General features: G+C 42.9%; 1 protein-coding gene and 1 non-coding gene across 2 annotated transcripts in view; both read left to right on the top strand.

Moving 5' to 3' along the window:
• Positions 1 to 18,667, top strand: part of LOC139383970 (WD repeat-containing protein 43-like) — a 44,035-nt gene that overhangs the window by 12,903 nt on the left and 12,465 nt on the right. Inside the window, exons 8-14 of the mRNA XM_071128595.1 lie at positions 4,135 to 4,294; positions 6,080 to 6,166; positions 7,937 to 8,059; positions 10,190 to 10,330; positions 14,993 to 15,111; positions 15,492 to 15,555; positions 15,867 to 15,980. Coding sequence (XP_070984696.1) covers positions 4,135 to 4,294; positions 6,080 to 6,166; positions 7,937 to 8,059; positions 10,190 to 10,330; positions 14,993 to 15,111; positions 15,492 to 15,555; positions 15,867 to 15,980 — 808 coding nt within the window. The remainder of the gene's footprint in view (positions 1 to 4,134; positions 4,295 to 6,079; positions 6,167 to 7,936; positions 8,060 to 10,189; positions 10,331 to 14,992; positions 15,112 to 15,491; positions 15,556 to 15,866; positions 15,981 to 18,667) is intronic.
• LOC139384239 (small nucleolar RNA SNORA15) lies at positions 9,923 to 10,059 on the top strand. The gene has a single exon (XR_011628829.1). It is a non-coding gene; the product is annotated as a small nucleolar RNA SNORA15 (small nucleolar RNA).

Below are 18,667 nucleotides of genomic sequence, written 5' to 3'. Positions count from 1 at the left end.
TTGAAATTAATACCCTACAAATGTGGGTAGGTTTTGTCATTGGTGGCTAAGAATGTATATTTCACCAGCCACGTTGGCAGGTGGTTAAACAGAGCAAATGTCCAAATCTCACATGATGAATTTGGTTGAATTGACAAAGACTATTAGTGTGACATTATCTTGTTTCCTGGCCAGTTACATCATTCTGTTCACATGCTAGGTTGCTTTTCGATGTTTGAGTTTGCAACTGTCTGCTGCTGAGACGACATTGCAATCTGAGATTTCTTTTAAATCAGACAAGCGTGTGCCCATATTATGACGGTAACGGCCTGTCCCTTAAAGGTCCCGCTGAACATATTTTCCTCAGCCCTCCTAGTGGCCAGTGATTTTATGTAGGTATACTAAAATCAGTTTGGGCTCAATTTCTACCAGCATGTCACCTGTTCAACAAGAGGCAAAACAACTCAAGATCACCTTTGCTCCACACAAAGCTTTGCCTTGCCCTCCATTTATCAAATCTTACAATAATGCCATCTTCCTGATTCTTGAACCGGCAAAGCATCAATACAGGACTAAGATCGAATCCAACTACACCGGCTCCGACGCTCGACGAATGTGGCAAGGCTCAAAACTATCAGTGATGACAAAGGGAAATCCAGGCGAGAGCTGTCCATTACCTCGAGCCTAAAATATTAACTAAATGCCTTCTATGCTAGCTTTGAAGCAAGCAACACTGAACCATACGTGAGAGCACCAGCTGTTCCGGACGACTGAGATCATGCTCTCCTTAGTGGATGTGAGTAAGACCTTTTTAAACAGGTTAACATTCACAAGGCTGCAGGGCCAGACGGATTACCAGGACACTTACTTTGCAAATGCGCTGGCAAGTGGCTTCACTGACATTTTCAACCTTTCCCTGTCCGAGTCTAATACCAGCATGTTTTAAGCAGACCACCATAGTAGTGTCTGTGCCCAAGAAAGACAGTACTTTTGCCCAGGTAACCTATTGCACCGTGCACTCACATCTGTAGCCATGAAATGCCTCAAGGCTAGAAACCCTGGACCCACTTCAATTAGTATACCACCCAAACAGATCTACAGATGCAATCTCTATTGCACTCCACGCTGCCCTTTCCCACCTGGACAAAAGGAAAACTGTGACTGCTCATCATTGACTACATCTCAGCATTCAACTCCAATGTGCCCTCCAAGCTCATCACTAAGGTGCATGGTACTGAATCCCTCCCTCTACAATTGGATCCTGTACTTCCTGATGGGCTGCCGCTAGGTATTGAGGGTCAGTGTGGCGGATGTGTTGCCCACCCTCAACACCTGGCGGCAGCTCATCAGGAAGTACAGGATCCAATTGTAGAGGGAGGGATGAGGCCCCCCTGGTGCATGCGTAATCCCCTCCGGCACTCCATTCACCTACTACGACTGTGGCTGTGCACGACTCCCAACACCATGTTTGCCAATAACACGGTGGTGGTGGGCCTGAACAACAACGAGACTGCTTATAGGGAGGTTAGAGACCTGGCATCGTTGTGACAGGACTACAACCTCTCCCTCAATGTGAACAAGACAAAATATGGTTATAGTGGAATACAGGAAACTGAGGGTCAAACCCGCCCCCATTCACATCGACAGGGCTGTAGTGGAGCAGGTCGAGAGCTTCAAGTTCCTCGGCGTCCACGTCTAAGGCCCTATCATGGTGCAAACATACCAACATGGTTGGAATGACAACACCTCTTCCCCCCTCAGGCTGAACATTTTCTCATGGGCCCTCGGATCTTCTACAGCTGCACCATTGAGAGCATCTTGGCTGGCTGTATCCCCGTTGGCATAGCAACTGCTCGGCATTCGACCACAAGGCTCTACAGAGTAGTGTACGGCTCAGTACATCACTGGGGCCAAGCTCCCTGCCATCCAGGACCTCTATACCATGCGGTGTCAGGAAGAGTCCAGCCGCCCATATGGCAAATGCTATCGGAGCACGAAGTCTGGCACCAAAAGGCTCCTGAACAGCTTCTACCCCCCAAGCCATAAGGCTGCTAAATGGCTATGAGGACTGCAGTGACCCTTTTTGCACTCTCTTTTTGACTATGCCACACCCCATAATGGCAAAGCAAATACTTTGGCAGCGATTATAGCCTCAAGTCTTTTTTTGGTAGGACGCTACATACACCTGTATTTTAGGGAGTTTCTCCCATTCTTCTCTGCAAATCCTCATGCTCTGTCAGGTTGGATGGGGAGCGTTGCTGCACAGCTATTTTCAGGTCTCTCCAGAGATTGTCGATCGGGTTTATGTCCGGGCTCTGGCTGGGCCACTTTCAGTCAATTCTGACCAGTCTATCCAGTCCCTGCCACTGAGAAACATCCCCACAGCTTGATGCTGCAACCACCGTGCTTCACTGTAGGGGTGGTGCCAGTTTTCCTCCAGACGTGAAGCTTGATATTCAGGCCAAAGAGTTCAATCTTGATTTCATCAGACCAGAGGATCTTGTTTCTTGATCAGTCCTTTAGTGCCTTTTACTGAAGAGTAGCTTCTGTCTGGTCATGACCATAAAGGCCTGATTGGTGGAGTTCTGCAGAGATGGTTGTCATTCTGGAATGTTCTCCCATCTAAAGAGGAACTCTGTCAGTGTGACCATTGGGTTCTTGGTCACCTCCCTCACCAAGGCCCTTCTCCCATGATTGCTCAGTTTGGCCGAGTTGCCAGCTCTAAGACGTCTTGGTGGTTCCAAAGTTCTTCCAATTTAATAATGGTGACTGTTGTTAGATCCCATCAAAGCTGAAGGAATGTTTTGATACCCTTCCCTAGATCTGTGGCACAACACAATCCTGTCTCGGAGCTCTACGCACAATTCCTTCGACCTCATGGCTTAGTTTTTGCTCTGACTTGCACTGTCAACTGTGGGACCTTTTATATAGACAGGTGTGTGCCTTTCCAAATCATGTCCAATCAATTAAATTTACCACAGGTGGACTCCCAAGTTGTAGAAACATCTCAAGGATGATCAATGGAAACAGGATGCACCTGCGCTCAATTTTGAATCTCATAGCAAAGGTGCTGAGAACATATACATAAGTATATATTTTTTAAATTTGTAATAAATTAGCAAAAAGTGTGGCACAGCTAGCACCTCGGTGCAGTTTCTTAGACCACTGCGCCACTCTTGAGGCCCACGCGCACCTCATTTATATAGCCATGCTATCATTGCGCATTTTGTAGTTATTTGTTTATATTTGTTAGATTTTGTCCACCCGCCTCTTGAAGATTGACCACAAGTTCTCAATGGGATTAAGGTCTGGGGAGTTTCCTGGCCATGGACCCAAAATATTGATGTTTTGTTTCCGAGCCACTTAGTTCACACTTTTGCCTTTTTGGAAAAAAGGCATCGTTCCTCACCAAACTGTTCCTGGATGGTTGGAAGAAGTTGCTCTCGGATGTTGGTACCATTCCTTATTCATGGCTGTGTTCAGGCAAAATTGTGAGTGAGCCCACCCCCTTGGCTGAGAAGCAACCCTACATAAGAATGGTCTCAGGATGCTTTACTGTTGGCATGACACAGGACTGATGGTAGTGCTCACCGTGTCTTCTCCGCACAAGCTTTTTTCCGGATGCACCAAACAATCGGAAAGGGGATTCATCAGAGAATATGACTTTACCCCAGTCCTCAGCAATCCAAATGCAGTGGAAATGTTTTTGGGGATTCAGTTCCTGTGCATGGAAATGAGGGACTTTGCAATTAATTGCAATTCATCTGATTACTCTTCATAACATTCTGGAGTATATGCAAATTGCCATCATACAAACTGAGGCAGCAGGTTCATTCTAGCTGGAGAGGGCTCGGCAGACTTATCTGACTAGCGAATTGCAAACTAGCCTGCTTAATTTACGTGGAAAAGGTACCCGGTTGACCACGATTTCTGTAATTGACTGTATAGCTGGCTAGTGGGAAAACACTGGTACACTTCTGATACCTAGGTCGTGTTCAGTAGGCATGAAATGGAAGGAAAGGGGAGGGGCTCATCTGAACCTGTCCAATAAGAAACCATGTTGTTTTTCTGTTGCCCACCAGTTTGTTACGGTGTGCCCTACTTACAAGACCCTGTTTATTTGAAATGCCCTTCTCCACCTTTACTTTAATGTAGGCCTTGTAAGAAGCCGCTGTCCCCCTCCTGTACAGTCCAGATGTCTGGGCTTGAGGATATCCCCGTGCCCGTTCCTCTGTTGGCTGCGGCCCTCACCGCGGACACACGCAGCCTCCTGCTTGCCTATGGCAGCTACCTGCAGCCAGTCATGGAGAGATTGGTGAGTGGTGCACAGTTCAATTGAATAGTGTTTTCTCCAACACTCAACTGTAACCCGTCAAATAGACATTTACAGCTTAAGGTTGTAGTGCAGGTAGCTAATAAAGGATTGTCTTTATTAAGTCTAGGTTGATAATAGGCGAGCAATATTCCTGACTTGAATGTTGTTTGTGCCGTGGCTCGTCAATGTACAGGTCTCACTTTGACCTGGTCTCACTTTGGTTTTTGCGTTGGTTTCAGCAGAACACTACTTTCTACCCAGTTAGAAAATGTGAATATCCGGGGGGAAAAATGAATGCAAAAGAAAATATGGACGTAGATGAATTGCTACCAGATTGATGGACTGTTCAGCAAACATGTTACCTGTGTTAATCTGTCAGTAAATCAGACACCATGCTCCCTTGGTAATGGCACATGCTGTCCTGTGCCTCACCCAGTCAATAAATTATTTATAGCACAGAACATAAAATACTACATTTTTATTGTTCGGTGCATTCGGGAAGTATTTAGGCACCTTGACACTTCACATTTTGTTACATTTCAACCCTATTCTAAAATGGACACAAAAAATCTCAATCTACACACATTTTAAATACAGAAAATATACCTTATTTACATAAGTATTCATACCCTCTACTATGAGACACGAAATTGTGCTCCGATGCATCCTGATTCCATTTATCATCCTTAAGATGTTTCCACAACTTGATTGGAGTCCACCTGTGGTAAATTCAATTGATTGGACATGATTTGGAAAGGCACACAGCTGTCTATAGAAGGTGCCACAGTTGACAGTGCATTTTAGAGCAAACACCAAGCCATGTCGAAGGAATTGTCGTAGAGCTCCGAGACAGGATTGTGTGGAGGCACAGATTTGGGGAAGGGTACCAAAACATTTCGGCAGCACCGCCAAACTGAGCAATCGGGGAAGACCAAGAATCCAATGGTCAGAGTTCCTCTGTGGAGATGGGAGAACCTTCCAGGTGGACACCCATCTCTGCAGCACTCCACCCATCAGGCCTTTATGGTAGCGTGGCCAGATGGAAGCCACTCTTCAGTAAAAGCCACATGACAGCCCACTTGCCAAAGGGTATCTAAAGACAGTCAGACCATGATAAACATCCTCTGGTCTGATGAAACCAAGATTGAACTTTTTTGTCACATCTGGAGGAAATCTGGCATCATCCCTACGGTGAAGCATGGTGGTGGCAGCATGCTGTGGGGTTGTTTGTCAGTGGCAGATACTGGGAAACTTGTCAGAATCGAGGAAAGTACATAGATCCTTGATGAGAACTTGCTTCAGAAGTGTCCTTGCGTGACCCAGCCAGAGCCAGGGCTTGAACCCGATCGAACATCTCTGGAGAGACCTGAAAATAGCTGTGCAGCAGCTCTCCCCATCCAACCTGACAGAGCTTGAGAGGATCTGCAGACAGGAATGGAAGAAACTCCCCAAATACAGATGTGCCAAGCTTGTAGCATCATACCCAAGAGGACTCGAGGCTGTAATCGTAGCCAAAGGTGCTTCAAAGTACTGAGTAAAGGGTCTGAATACTAATGTAAATGTGATTTCTGTTTAAAACATTTAATAATAATCTAAACCTGTTCACTCTCATTATGGGCTATTGTGATGATTGAGTAAAAAAACAATATTATCCCTTTTAGAATAAGGCTATAATTGAACTGTGGAAAAAGTAGGTGTCTGAATACCTTCCGAATGCACTGTATATAAAACCCACATGTTTATACAGTTACTGACATTTTGTTCCTTCCCTTGTCCCCCATATAGGATGTGAACACAGCAGAGAGACACGTCTGCCTAACCCGCAATGTCCACACCACCCTCACCATCGCCATGGAAACTACTGTTTCCAAGGTAATGCCCAGTTGATGCCATTTCGGCCTTTTAGTCTGGTCTAAATGGCATAGGCTTGTTTCTGGTATAAATGCAACATGTAAAGTGTTTGTTTCACGATAATCCTGCTAAACTGCATGATCATTACACAAGTGCATCTTGTACTTGGGGTAATAGGCCTCTTTAACCTCTTGGAACTCCCCATACCGGATCCGGTATCAGGAATACAGACTCAAGCTCATTACCATAACGCAACGTTAACTATTCATGAAAATCGCAAATGAAATGAAATAAATATGCCATCTCGCAAGCTTAGCCTTTTGTAAACAAAACTGTCATCTCAGATTTTCAAAATATGCTTCTCAACCATAGGAAAACAATAATTTGTGTAACAGTAGCTAGCAAACAAAGGATTTAGCGTTAGCATTAGCGTTAGCATCCAGCACGCAACATTTCAACAAAAACATAAAAGCCTTCAAATAAAATCATTTACCTTTGAAGAACTTCTGATGTTTTCAATGAGGATACTCTCAGTTGGATAGCAGATGCTCAGTTTTTCCAAAAAGATTCTTTGTGTATTAGAAATAGCTCCGTTTTATACATCACATTTGGCTACCAAAAAAAAAACGAAAATTCAGTCCTCAAAACGCGAACTTTTTTCCAAATTAACTCCATAATATCGACTGAAAACATGGCAAACGTTGTTTAGAATCAATCATCAAGGTGTTTTTCACATATCTCTTCATTGATACATCGTTCTTGGACACATGCTTTCTCCCCTGAATCAAATGGTAAAGTGGAAGCAGCTGGCAATTGCGCACCGAATTCGACGCAGGACACCAGGCGGACACTTGGAAAATGTAGTCTCTTATGGTCAATCTTCCAATGATATGCCTACAAATACGTCACAATGCTGCTAAGACCTTGGGCGAACGACAGAAAGTGTAGGCTCATTCGTTGCGCAATCACAGCCATATAAGGAGAGAATGGAAAACAGAGCTTCAGAAATTCTGCTAATTCCTGGGTGATGCATCATCTTGGTTTCGCCTGTAGAATGAGTTCTGGGGCACTTACAGACAAAATCTTTGCAGATTCTGAAACTTCAGAGTGTTTTCTTTCCAAAACGGTCAAGAATATGCATAGTCGAGCATCTTTTCGTGACAAAATATCGCGCTTAAAACGGGAACGTTTTTTATCCAAAAATGAAATAGCGCCCCTAGAGATCCAAGAGGTTAAAATGTGCCGTTTTTTCACAATGCCACAGAAGTCTGAAGGTTTGAGGCAGCGTGCAATTGGCATGCTGACTGCAGAAATATCCACCAGACCTCTTTCCAGAGAATTTATTGTTAGTTTCTCCACCATAAGCCGCCTCCAACATCTTATTCGAGAATTTGACAGTATGTCGAACCGGCTTCACAACCGCGGACCACTTGTATGGCGTCGTGTGGGCGAGCAGTTTGCTGAGTGCCCCATTATTGCAGTGGGCTTAAGCTACTATAGGCAACGAACACAATTGCATTTTACCAATTGCAATTTGAATGCACAGGGATTCCCTTGACAAATGATCACAATAGATACGGGCTGATTTTCTAATCCACAACCTAGCTAAATAAACTAACGTTTATTTTTTAGAAGGTATGACAAATATTCCCAGTCATGTGAAATCCATAGATAAGTGCTTAATACATTTATTTCAAATTGACCTATTTCCTTAAATGAATTGTAAGTCAGTAAAATTGTTGCGTGTTGCCCTGTTTATTTTTGTTCAATATACATGCTCTTGTCTTTCAGGTGAAAACCCCAGTAGTTAACGCCAAGAGCAAAGTTCTTGTCCCTGGTCTTCCCGGTCACCAAGCGCCGGTCAAAGCAGCTTTGGGATCCGAGAAGAGGAAAAAGGGCACAGATACCAAAGAGGTATGTTGACCTTGTCAACCTGCCCTTCTCAACTCTGTTGGCGATTGCAATAAAAACCTTTACTTTTTGAAGATTTGTCTTGGAAACCCAGAACATGAGTATTGTCTAGTTTTGGCAGATTTCATTTTTTAATTTTTTTTTTTAACTAGGCTAGTCAGTTAAGAGAATTATTTTTTTACCTCGACGGCCTAGGAACAGTGGATTAACTTTTACCATGTCAGCACGGGGATTCAATCTAGCAACCTTTCGGTTACTGGCGCAACGCTCTAACCACTAGGCAACCTGTCGCCCCAGATGCACGACTTAGTTCTGGGGGCAGACTGTTAGAGAAGATGGTAGATTAAGGAGAATGTTTATTTGTATTTTTTTTTTACTGAATATTGTACAAATGTCGTCCACATGCTGAATTGTGAGTAACTCACATAATAAAAATGGCAATACAAACTAAAATATTATAAACAGCAGGCATAGGCAAAGTAAGTTGCTTAAGCAGAGCGGTAGTTCCACTCTTGTCAATCTGCCAAATGTCCCTTTCTGAAATTTGAAAGATCAACACTTGCGAAATCGTAGTTTGATCAGTGACATTCTGCACACCAGAACAAAGTTTATCGTTAGTTGTCGCATCCCTGAGTCTGACAGACGCTACGATAAGTTATATTAGGTGCATCTGTCCACGAGAGATTAGATTATAAGCGATGATCTGACGGCGTTTCACTCAGCAAAATGTTTAAATAATATATCATTAGCAGACTCTTAACCAAAACTTAGATGTGTGCATACAACTTATGCATGTGTTCCTAGGGATCAAACCCACTATCCTGGCGTTGCAAGCAATGTACCCTCCAAGAAAAATTGGGCACTGGACAAATTTCACTTCTGCTGTGCACAAACTTGAACGTTGTGAAATTTCTAACTTCAAGCGCACTTTTACTATGAACACTGAGGCTGTACCCACTTTAAGTTAGTTTCAGACAGTGGTCAAGTATGCTTTTGTTGCAATTTGATCATATGAGTGGCTATTTCCATGTTAAAATGTTATATCATTGAGTCTACAGTAGCAGCCAATGCGTGGTGTTCAATGTAGGCCTGCATTCCATAAGATAAAAAAAATATGCTGCAGTGCTTGACATTAACCTGTTTATCCACTTGTCCTTCAGACAAGGTGACTGAAAATATGGTGTTTGCTAGAAATTAAATGTATTATTCCCTCAACATTATTACTGAGAATCAGACAAATTGTTCTATTCTTTGCCTGTTGGCTACTTAGCTTATTCAAAATACAACACTGCCCCTTAGACAAAGCTCTTTACCCGACTCTTTTCAAATATGTCTTTTTGTGCTCTTGTAGTAAGCAATCACTTCTCATTTCTGACTATAAAGCATCTATAACTGGGCTAATAACTCACTAACTAGCAAAGGATATGAACAAATGCGCACATGTGGCTACATACTGATCTCAAAAGAATCCCATCTACTTATGACGGCTCATTCTGAACACAGTCCAGTTCAAAGTGTATGGCAATGGTCTGTTTGCATATAGGCCTACTGCAGCTCTGATTTGGCTTTGTGGCACTGGTGTGTAGAGTACAGACTGCATGTCCTGCAGAGTCCTGCATGTCAATGCAATACAATCCTACTCAGAAAAGTGGCTTGTTGCCTCGATCATAATTCCCACAGTCAAGGGAAATGTTGCTTGTGTTAGCTGAGGGGTGAAACTCGCATCTCGTACTTCTCTGTGCGGGCTGATATTTATTCTGTGGAAGTCTCAGGGGAGCTGCGTGCCCCTCACTGTTTAGAGGAAACATTGGTTGCAAGCAGTATGCTCTACTAACTGAGCTACAGAGGACCTGTTGCTGCCATTAGGCATGGACGAATTCTGTGTTACTCTGTCAGTAGTAAATGCAGTCAGACACCATGCAAAAGTATTGTTTCACTCCTCTCTTACTAAGGCCGAGTGCTATCCTGTGTCTTAGCCAGTCAACGGAGGAGTGAACACATTGTAGCACAGCAAATAAAATACTCTATAACCCTTCTCTCAAGTTGTATCTGTTAGCAGCAAACTGCTTGTGCCTTGCCTCATTTACTTCGCTGTTAACCCATCCACTGCTACTCCAACTTTTTCCTCCCCAGATGTCCATAGAGGAGCGACTGGGAGAGATTGACTTGTCACGTGAGAAGGGCGGAGTCAAGGAAACCCCCTCTCTGCAGACGGACAACTTCGCGGTGCTACTGGTGCAGGGTCTGGAGAGCAAGGACGCCAACATCCTCAATGTGAGCGGACCCTTTTATTTTTGAATATATGGGCTCCGATATGCCAGATAAGGCACTTGCAACACACCACAAGATCCCTGTAGTGTTCAGAAAAATTTATGAAATATTTCTCTCACTGATCTGGGGGTTCGTAATATCCAAAGTCTCCAGTGATCATGTGGTGTCAAAACATAATTTTTTTGTCACTATAGTGAATGCTTTGAGCAACAAAACCGGCGCGTGCTCAACTAGGGGTCAAAACAAATTGACAACATGTAAACTACAGTGCATTCGGGAAGTATTCAGGCCCCTTAACTTTGCACATTTTGTTACGTTGCAGCCTTAATCTAAAATGGATTAAGTTAATACATTGTTTTTCCCCCCTCATTAATATACACCATAATGGCAAAGCAAAAATAGGTTTAGATATTTTTGCAAATGTAGAAACTGATATCATGTTTATGTAAGTATTCAGACCCTTTACTCAGGACTTTGTTGAAGCACCTTTGGTAACAGTTACAGCCTCGAGTCTAATTGGGTATGACGTTACAAGCTTGGCACATCTGTATTTGGGGAGTTTCTTCCATTCTTCTCTGCAGATCCTCTTTAAGCTCTGTCAGGTTGAATGGAGAGTGTCGAAGCACATCTATGTTCAAGTCCGGCCTCTGGCTGAGCCACTCAAGGACATTCCGAGGCCAGTCCTGCTTTGTTTTGGTCGTTGTCCTGTTGGAAGGCGAGCTCTGTTAGTGACCATTAGGTTCTTGGTCTTCTCCCTGACCAAGGCTCTTCCCCGATTGCTCAGTTTGGCTGGGCTGCCAGCTCTAGGAAGAGTCTCTTGGTGGTTCCAAACTACTTCCTTATAAGAATGATGGAGGCCTCTTCTTGGGGATCTAAAATGCTGCAATTTTTTGGTATCCTTCCCCAGATCTGTGGCTCGACACAATCCTTTCTCGGACCTCTATGGAGGATTCCTTCGACCTCATGGCATGGTTTTTGCTCTGACATGCACTGTCAACTGTGGGACCTTATGTAGATGGGTGTGCCTTTTACAAATCATGTCCAATCAATTGAATTTACCACAGGTGGACTCAAATCAAGTTGTAGAAACATCTGAAGGATGATCAATGGAAACAGGTCGCACCTAAGCTCAATTTCAAGTCTCATAGAAAAGGGTCTGAATATTTATTTAAATAAGTTATTTCTGTGGTTTTTATAAATATTCGCTTTGTCATTTTGTGGTATTGTGTGTAGATTGAGGAACACAATTAATTTAATACATTTTAGAACGCTATACCGTAACACAGTGGAAAAAGTGAAGTGGTCTGAATGGTTTCCAAATTCACTGTGTTTAGTCTCAATGCATATTGAACGTAAAGAGCACCTGTCTTTCAAATGCTTTAGTTGTTGGTTGGCTAGCTAGCTAGTGGAGTTTTGCCATCTTAGCATTAACATGAAGTCAGTCAACATTACATGGTAACAAGAACTTGCTGAAATGAGCCACCTACGATTCCACACACGGCAGCTTCTTGTCATTGTTGCTAGCGACGTTTAAATGTTAATGTTGAGCCCATAATGTTTTTCTGCGGTGCAGTTATCACAAAACTACCACTAACATAGCATTTCCCAAACTGTCCTGGGGACCCCTAGGGGTATTCATTTTTGGTTTTGCTCTAGCACTACACAGCTGACTCAAATGATCAACGCTGGATAATGAGTTTGAATTTGAATCAGCTTAGTATGTGTTTGGGAAATGCTGCACCAACAGGTCCCTATCCTAATGAAACGGCACAATTTCACCAATACACTTGAAGTTTACATACACTTAGGTTGGAGTCATTAAAACTAGTTTTTCAACCATTCAACAAATTTCTTGTTAAATATCCCGGATCCGGGAGAATTGTCATCAACTACGCTAATTAGCATAGCGCAACGGTCAAAACATATTACTAGAAAATATTCATATTCATGAAGTCACAAGTGAAATATAGTGAAACACAGCTTAGCCTTTTGTTAATCACCCTGTCATCTTAGATTTTGAAATTATGCTTTACAGCCAAAGCAAGACAAGCGTTTGTAAGTTTATCGATAGCCTAGCATTGCATTATGTCCAGCTAGCAGCAGGAAGCTTGGTCATGATAATCATGATAAATAAATAAGAAATAGACGGTTTGCTTTGGGAACGTTATTTTTCCAAAAATGAAAATAGTGCCCCCTAGTTTCAAGAGGTTAACAAGCTATCATTTTGGCAAGTCTGTTAGGATATTTTCCAACATTTGTTTACAGATAATTATTTCACTTAAATCACTACATCACAATTCCAATTGGTCAGAAGTTTACCTACACTAAGTTGACTGTGCCTTTAAACAGCTTGGAAAATTCCAGAAAATAATGTCATGGCTTTAGAAGCTTCTTATAGGCTAATTTACATTATTTGAGTCAATTGGAGGTGTACCTGTGGATGTATTTCTAGGCCTTCCTTCAAACTCAGTGCCTCTTTGCTTGACATCATGGAAAAATCAAAAGAAATCAGCCAAGAACCCAGAAAAAATGTCTGGTTCATCCTTGGGAGCAATTTCCAAATGCCTGAAGATACCATGTTCATCTGTACAAACAATAGTACGCAAGTACAAATACCATGGGACCACGCATCCGTCATACTTCTCAGGAAGGAGACTCGTTCTGTCTCCTAGAGATGACATTACTTTGGTGCGAAAAGTGCAAATCAATCCCAGAACAACAGCAAAGGACCTTGTGAAGATGCTGGAGGAAACAAGTGCAAAAGTATTTATATCCACAGTAAAAACGAGTCCTTTATCGACAACCTGAAAGGCCGCTCAGCAAGGAAGAAGCCACAGGTCCAAAACCGCCATAAAAAAGCCAGACTACGGTTTGCAACTGCACATGGGGACAAAGATCGTACTTTTTGGAGAAATGTCCCATGGTCTGATGAAACAAAAATAAAACTGTTTGGCCATAATGACCATCGTCAGGTTTGGAGGAAAAGGGGGAGGCTTGCAAGCCGAAGAACACCATCCCAACCGTGAAGCACGGGGGTGGCAGCATCATGTTGTGGGGGTGCTTTGCTGCAGGAGGGACTGGTGGACATGAGGAAGAAAAATAATGTGGATATATTGAAGCAACATCTCAAGACATCCGTCAGGAAGTTAAAGCTTGGTTGCAAATGGGTCTTCCAAATGGACTATGACCCCAAGCATACTTACAAAGTTGTGGCAAAATTGCTTAAGGACAACGAAGTCATGGTATTGGAGTGACCATCACAAAGCCCTGACCTCAATCCTATAGAACATTTGTGGGCAGAACTGAAAAAGCATCTGCGAGCAAGGAGGCCCTCAAACCTGACACCAGCTCTGTCAGGAGGAGGAATGGGCTAAAATTCACCCAACTTATTGTGGGAAGCTTGTGGAAGGCTACCCGACACGTTTGACCCAAGTTAAACACCTCTACCAAATACTAATTGAGTGTACGTAACCTTCTGACGCACTGGGAATGTGGTGAAAGAAATTAAAGTTGAAATAATTCACTACTATTCTTGACAATTCACATTCTAAAAATAGTGGTGATCCTAACTGATCTAGATAGGGAATTTTTACTAGGATTAAATGTATTTGGTTAAGGTGTATGTAAACCTCTGACTTCAAATGTACTTAATTCTCCATGCTGTAAGTAGATGTGCATCTTTAAAATTGTTTGCAACGGAGATCAAGCACTCCGCACATCATCGTTGAGTTGAAAAATGGCAATGAGACAGCAAAGCGATAGCAGCAAAGTCCTCTATGACAATACTATAATAAGAAAATGTCAACTTTTGAGGTTGAAATGAGCTACATTGGCAGTACAGGTGCAATGCTGTACAAACCATTGCTGACCGATAAGGGACTGAGTGAGAAAATCATAGTGCTGATTACAGAATTGCAGTTGATAGCCATCGTCAATGGGTTGAGGATGTCCGCTTCAATACCCTAATGGTATATCTAGAACCTGACTACAAATGCCATGTTGAGAAAAACGTGACTGCCCTGATGGAGTAATTGTACAATGATGGCTCTGCAAGTACAAAGCGCGAGCTCTCAAACCATATGTGGCGATGACAACACATTGTTGGACGTTGATGAATATGCCGACATGCATCACTGCAGTGATCCATCACATTAAGAAGTGGGACTTGAAGTCCCATTTACTGAGAACTTCAAGGAGAGGCACACAACAGAGATCCTAAAATATACCATCGTTGCTGAGTGGGTGGGGGACAGCAGTAAGGAGAGCGCCAACTGGTAGTTTGCCAGGACTGCTGTAGATCCAACTGCATTGCCCCGTAGTGGTCATACACAGGACCATATCTGAATTGTAAATGTTATTTAAAAAAAGTTTAAATGACAATGGTACTTTGAAACATTGAACCTTTTTTTAAATTTGTCACATCGCTAATTGGTATCTGACATTCAGAATCATAAAGCATGTCTACCGCCCCCATCGCATCATTTTTGTGGCGTTTCAGCCATCCAATCTTGATCTTACGCTTTATTTGTAGTTTATAGAATAAAGGTAAATTGGTATGGAGTTTTTTGGTAAGTAAGATCCCTGACCCTTCCGCTTTTTGTCAGTGACATACATTTACAGTTTCTCTGAAATCTGTTCATTGACATTGGTCCCTCTGCCCCACAGAATGTGTTTCAGACCCGGAAGGATAACTTAATAAAGAAAACCGTTTCCCGGTTACCCATCCCTGCCGTCTTGCCATTGGTGGAAGAGCTCACCAAGAGAATGCAAGGGCATCCATACATGTAAGTGAACACCCCCTAATCGGATATGATCAGATGTTGATGATATTCACATTCCCGTTGATGCAAGACAAAGACCAACTAAATTCTGCCGCTAAATCTTTATTTACCTTGAGTCATTTAGCAGATGTTCTTATCCAGAGCGATTTACAGGAGCAATAAGGGTTAAGTGCTTTGCTCAAGGGCACGTTAGTAGATTATTAACCAAGTCCGCTCAAGGATTCAAACCAGTGAACGTTTTGGGCCATTACTGGCCCAATTGTTTTTAGTTAAATCTAGTTGAAGGCATCATTCCTAAACCCTTCACCCTGATATTGTTGCCTGAAGGGAACCTAACTTCACCCCAACTCAACTAGTTTCTCCTTTTCCCATTTGTACTACAGGGCAGTGCTGATGGTGCGATGGCTCAAGGCTGTTCTCATGCAGCACACCTCCTACCTGTCCTCGGTGAGTCTATCCTTGGGTGTCTTCAGCTAGCTGCTAACTTCAAACCCAAAACATGGTTTGTTCTGGGGAATGTATAAAAATAAATACTGTTCAGCTCATTAGCTCACAAACATTTGGAGAGTTAAGTTTTTTGTTTTTGACTAACAGTTTATACAATTGTACACACTTATACAGTCAGATTATTGACCCAGGACCAATGTTTATACTTCCTCAAAACGAGGAGTGAATTTATTATATGTTATACTGACTTATTTTATACTGACTTTTATACCTTTTTTTTTTATACTGCTTTTGTTCTATCCCTGTACCAGTTGCCAGACCTGGTGTCTCAGCTGGGAGTGTTGTACCACATGATTGAGAGCAGAGTCAAAATGTTCCACAAACTGACCAAGCTGCACGGCAAGCTCTATCTGCTCATGACACAGGTACGTCTTGGCACTAGTTGTTTTCACTCCACAGTTAATTCAAGTGCTACTACCAAAAACTCGACACGGGAAACCAGGTTCAGAGAAAAGCCTACGCTGTGTTTGAATAACCATACTAACGTAGTGTATATTACATACTTAATGAGTATATACAGTTGAAGTCAGAAGTTCACATACACCAAATATATTTAAACTCAGTTTTTCACAATTCCTGACATTTAATCCTAGTAAAAATTCAGTTAGGATTACCACTTTTATTTTAAGAATGTGAAATGTCAGAATAATAGTAGTGATTTATTTCAGCTTTTATTTCTTTCATCACATTCCCAGTGGGTCAGAAGATTACATACACTCAATTAGTATTTGGTAGCCTTCCACAAGCTTTCCACAAAAAGTTGGGTGAATTCTGGCCCATTCCTCCTGACAGATCTGAGCTGGTGTTACTGAGTCAGGTTTGTAGGCCTCCTTGCTCGCAGACGCTTTTTCAGTTCGGCCCATAAATTCTCTATAGGGTTGAAGTCAGGGCTTTGTGATGGCCACTCCAATGCCTTGACTTTTTTGTCCTTAAGCCATTTTGCCACAACTTTGGAAGTATGCTTGGGGTCATTGTGCATTTGGAAGACCCATTTGCGACCAAGCTTTAACTTCCTGACTGATGTCTTGAGATGTTGCTTCAATATATCCACATAATTTTTCTTCCTCATGATGCCATCTATTTTGTGAAATGCCACCACAATGATGCTGCCACAATGATTCTGCCACCGCTGTGCTTCACGGTTGGGATGATGTTCTTCGGCTTGCAAACCTCCCCCTTTTTCCTCCAAACATGACGATGGTCATTATGGCCAAACAGTACTATTTTTGTTTCATCAGGCCAGCCCATCTGGCTTTTTTTATGGCGGTTTTGAAGCAGTGGCTTCTTCCTTGCTGAACAGCCTTTCAGGTTACGTCTAAATAGGACTCGTTTTACTGTGACTATAGATACTTGTACCGGTTTCCTCCAGCATCTTCACAAGGTCTTTTGCTGCTGTTCTGGGATTGATTAGCATTTTTCATCTCTAGGAGGCAGAACGCGTCTCCTTCCTGAGCAGTATGACAGCTGTGGTCTCATGGTGTTTATACTTGCGTACTATTGTTTGTACAGAACGTGGTTCCTTCGGGCGTTTGGAATTTGCTCTGAAGGATGAACCAGACTTGTGGAGCTCTACAATTTTTTGGGGGGTCTTGGCTGATTTTCTTTAGATTTTCCCATGATGTCCAGCTAAGAGGCACTGAGTTTGAAGGTAGGCCTTGAAATACATCCACAGGTACACCTCCAATAGTCTAATTGACATAATTTGAGTCAATCAGAAGCTTCTAAAGCCATGACATTTTCTTGGATTTTCCAAGCTGTTTAAAGGCAGTCAACTTAGTGTATGTAAACTTCCGACTTCAGCTGTACAACATACTATTAGTGCATTTTACTATACTGTAAACGAACAGTTAGCTACAACATTTTAAGACTTCATTAACAAAGTCCATTGAGAACGCACAATGACAATACCACTTAGCTAAGCAAAGAATAACGTGAACAATCAAGTCAACATATATATGCTATACTGGCAAGTTCGCTGCGTTAGTAGCCAAGTAACATACCCGTACATAAACTCCTCTCCCCGTGAAGGGATGAGTAGCAGGCAGTTGAATTTGGGCGTGCATTTAATCCGGATGTGAAAATACTGCCCCCTGTCACCAAGAAGTTAAGTACTGCAGTACATCTCCTCATGGACTGCACCAGATTTGCCAGTTCTTGCTGTGAGATGTTACCCCACTCTTCCTCCAAGGCACCTGCAAGTTCCCGGTTGTTTCTGGGGAGAATGGCCCTAGCCCTCACACTCCGATCCGACAGGTCCCAGACGTGCTCAATGGGATTTAGATCAGGGTTCTTCGCTGGCCATGGCAGAACACTGACCTTCCTGTCTTGCAGGTAATCACGCACAGAACAAGCAGTGTGGCTGGTGGCATTGTCATGCTGGAGGGTCATGTCAGGATGAGCCTGCAGGAAGGGTGCCACTTGAGGGAGGAGGAGGTCTTCCCTGTAACGCACAGCGTTGAGATTGCCTCCAATGACAACAAGCTCAGTCCAATGATGCTGTGACACACTGCCCCAGACCATGACGGACCCTCCACCTCCAAACCGGTCCCACCCCAGAGTACAGGCTCCGGTGTAACGCTCATTTCTTCGACAATAAACGCCTATCCAACCATCACACCCGGTGAGACAAAACCGTGACTCGTCAGTGAAAAGCACTTCTTGCCAGTCCTGTCTGGTCCAGCGACGGTGGGTTTGTGCCCATAGGCGACGTTGTTGCCGGTGATGTCTGGGGACTTTGTTTTGTCCGAGTTTACATGCAGCTGCTGTAATGATGGGCTATGCGGTTCGTAAGACCAGCGTAGCTAACAATTTGTCAGCCAACATAACGTGTAATTTAATTGAGAAGTTATTTATTACATTGTTCAACATTTTAGCATTTGTCGTTAATTAAAACAATTAATTTGTATCCGCTCTCGTTGGACTTCAGCTGCATATTTTCCACCATGTAATTAAAAAAAAAAAATTTTTTAAGCCATGCCCATTTCCTGGAGAATTGTATTTTGGGCTCCAAAAGCATGGCAGTAGTGTCCACTGCTTGTTTTCGTACGACACC

Source organism: Oncorhynchus clarkii, chromosome 25 (assembly GCF_045791955.1).
Source record: "Oncorhynchus clarkii lewisi isolate Uvic-CL-2024 chromosome 25, UVic_Ocla_1.0, whole genome shotgun sequence".
Classification (NCBI taxonomy): Eukaryota; Metazoa; Chordata; class Actinopteri; order Salmoniformes; family Salmonidae; genus Oncorhynchus; species Oncorhynchus clarkii.
Note: the sequence above shows the minus strand (reverse complement) of the source record. Positions and strands in the feature narration are given on the sequence as shown.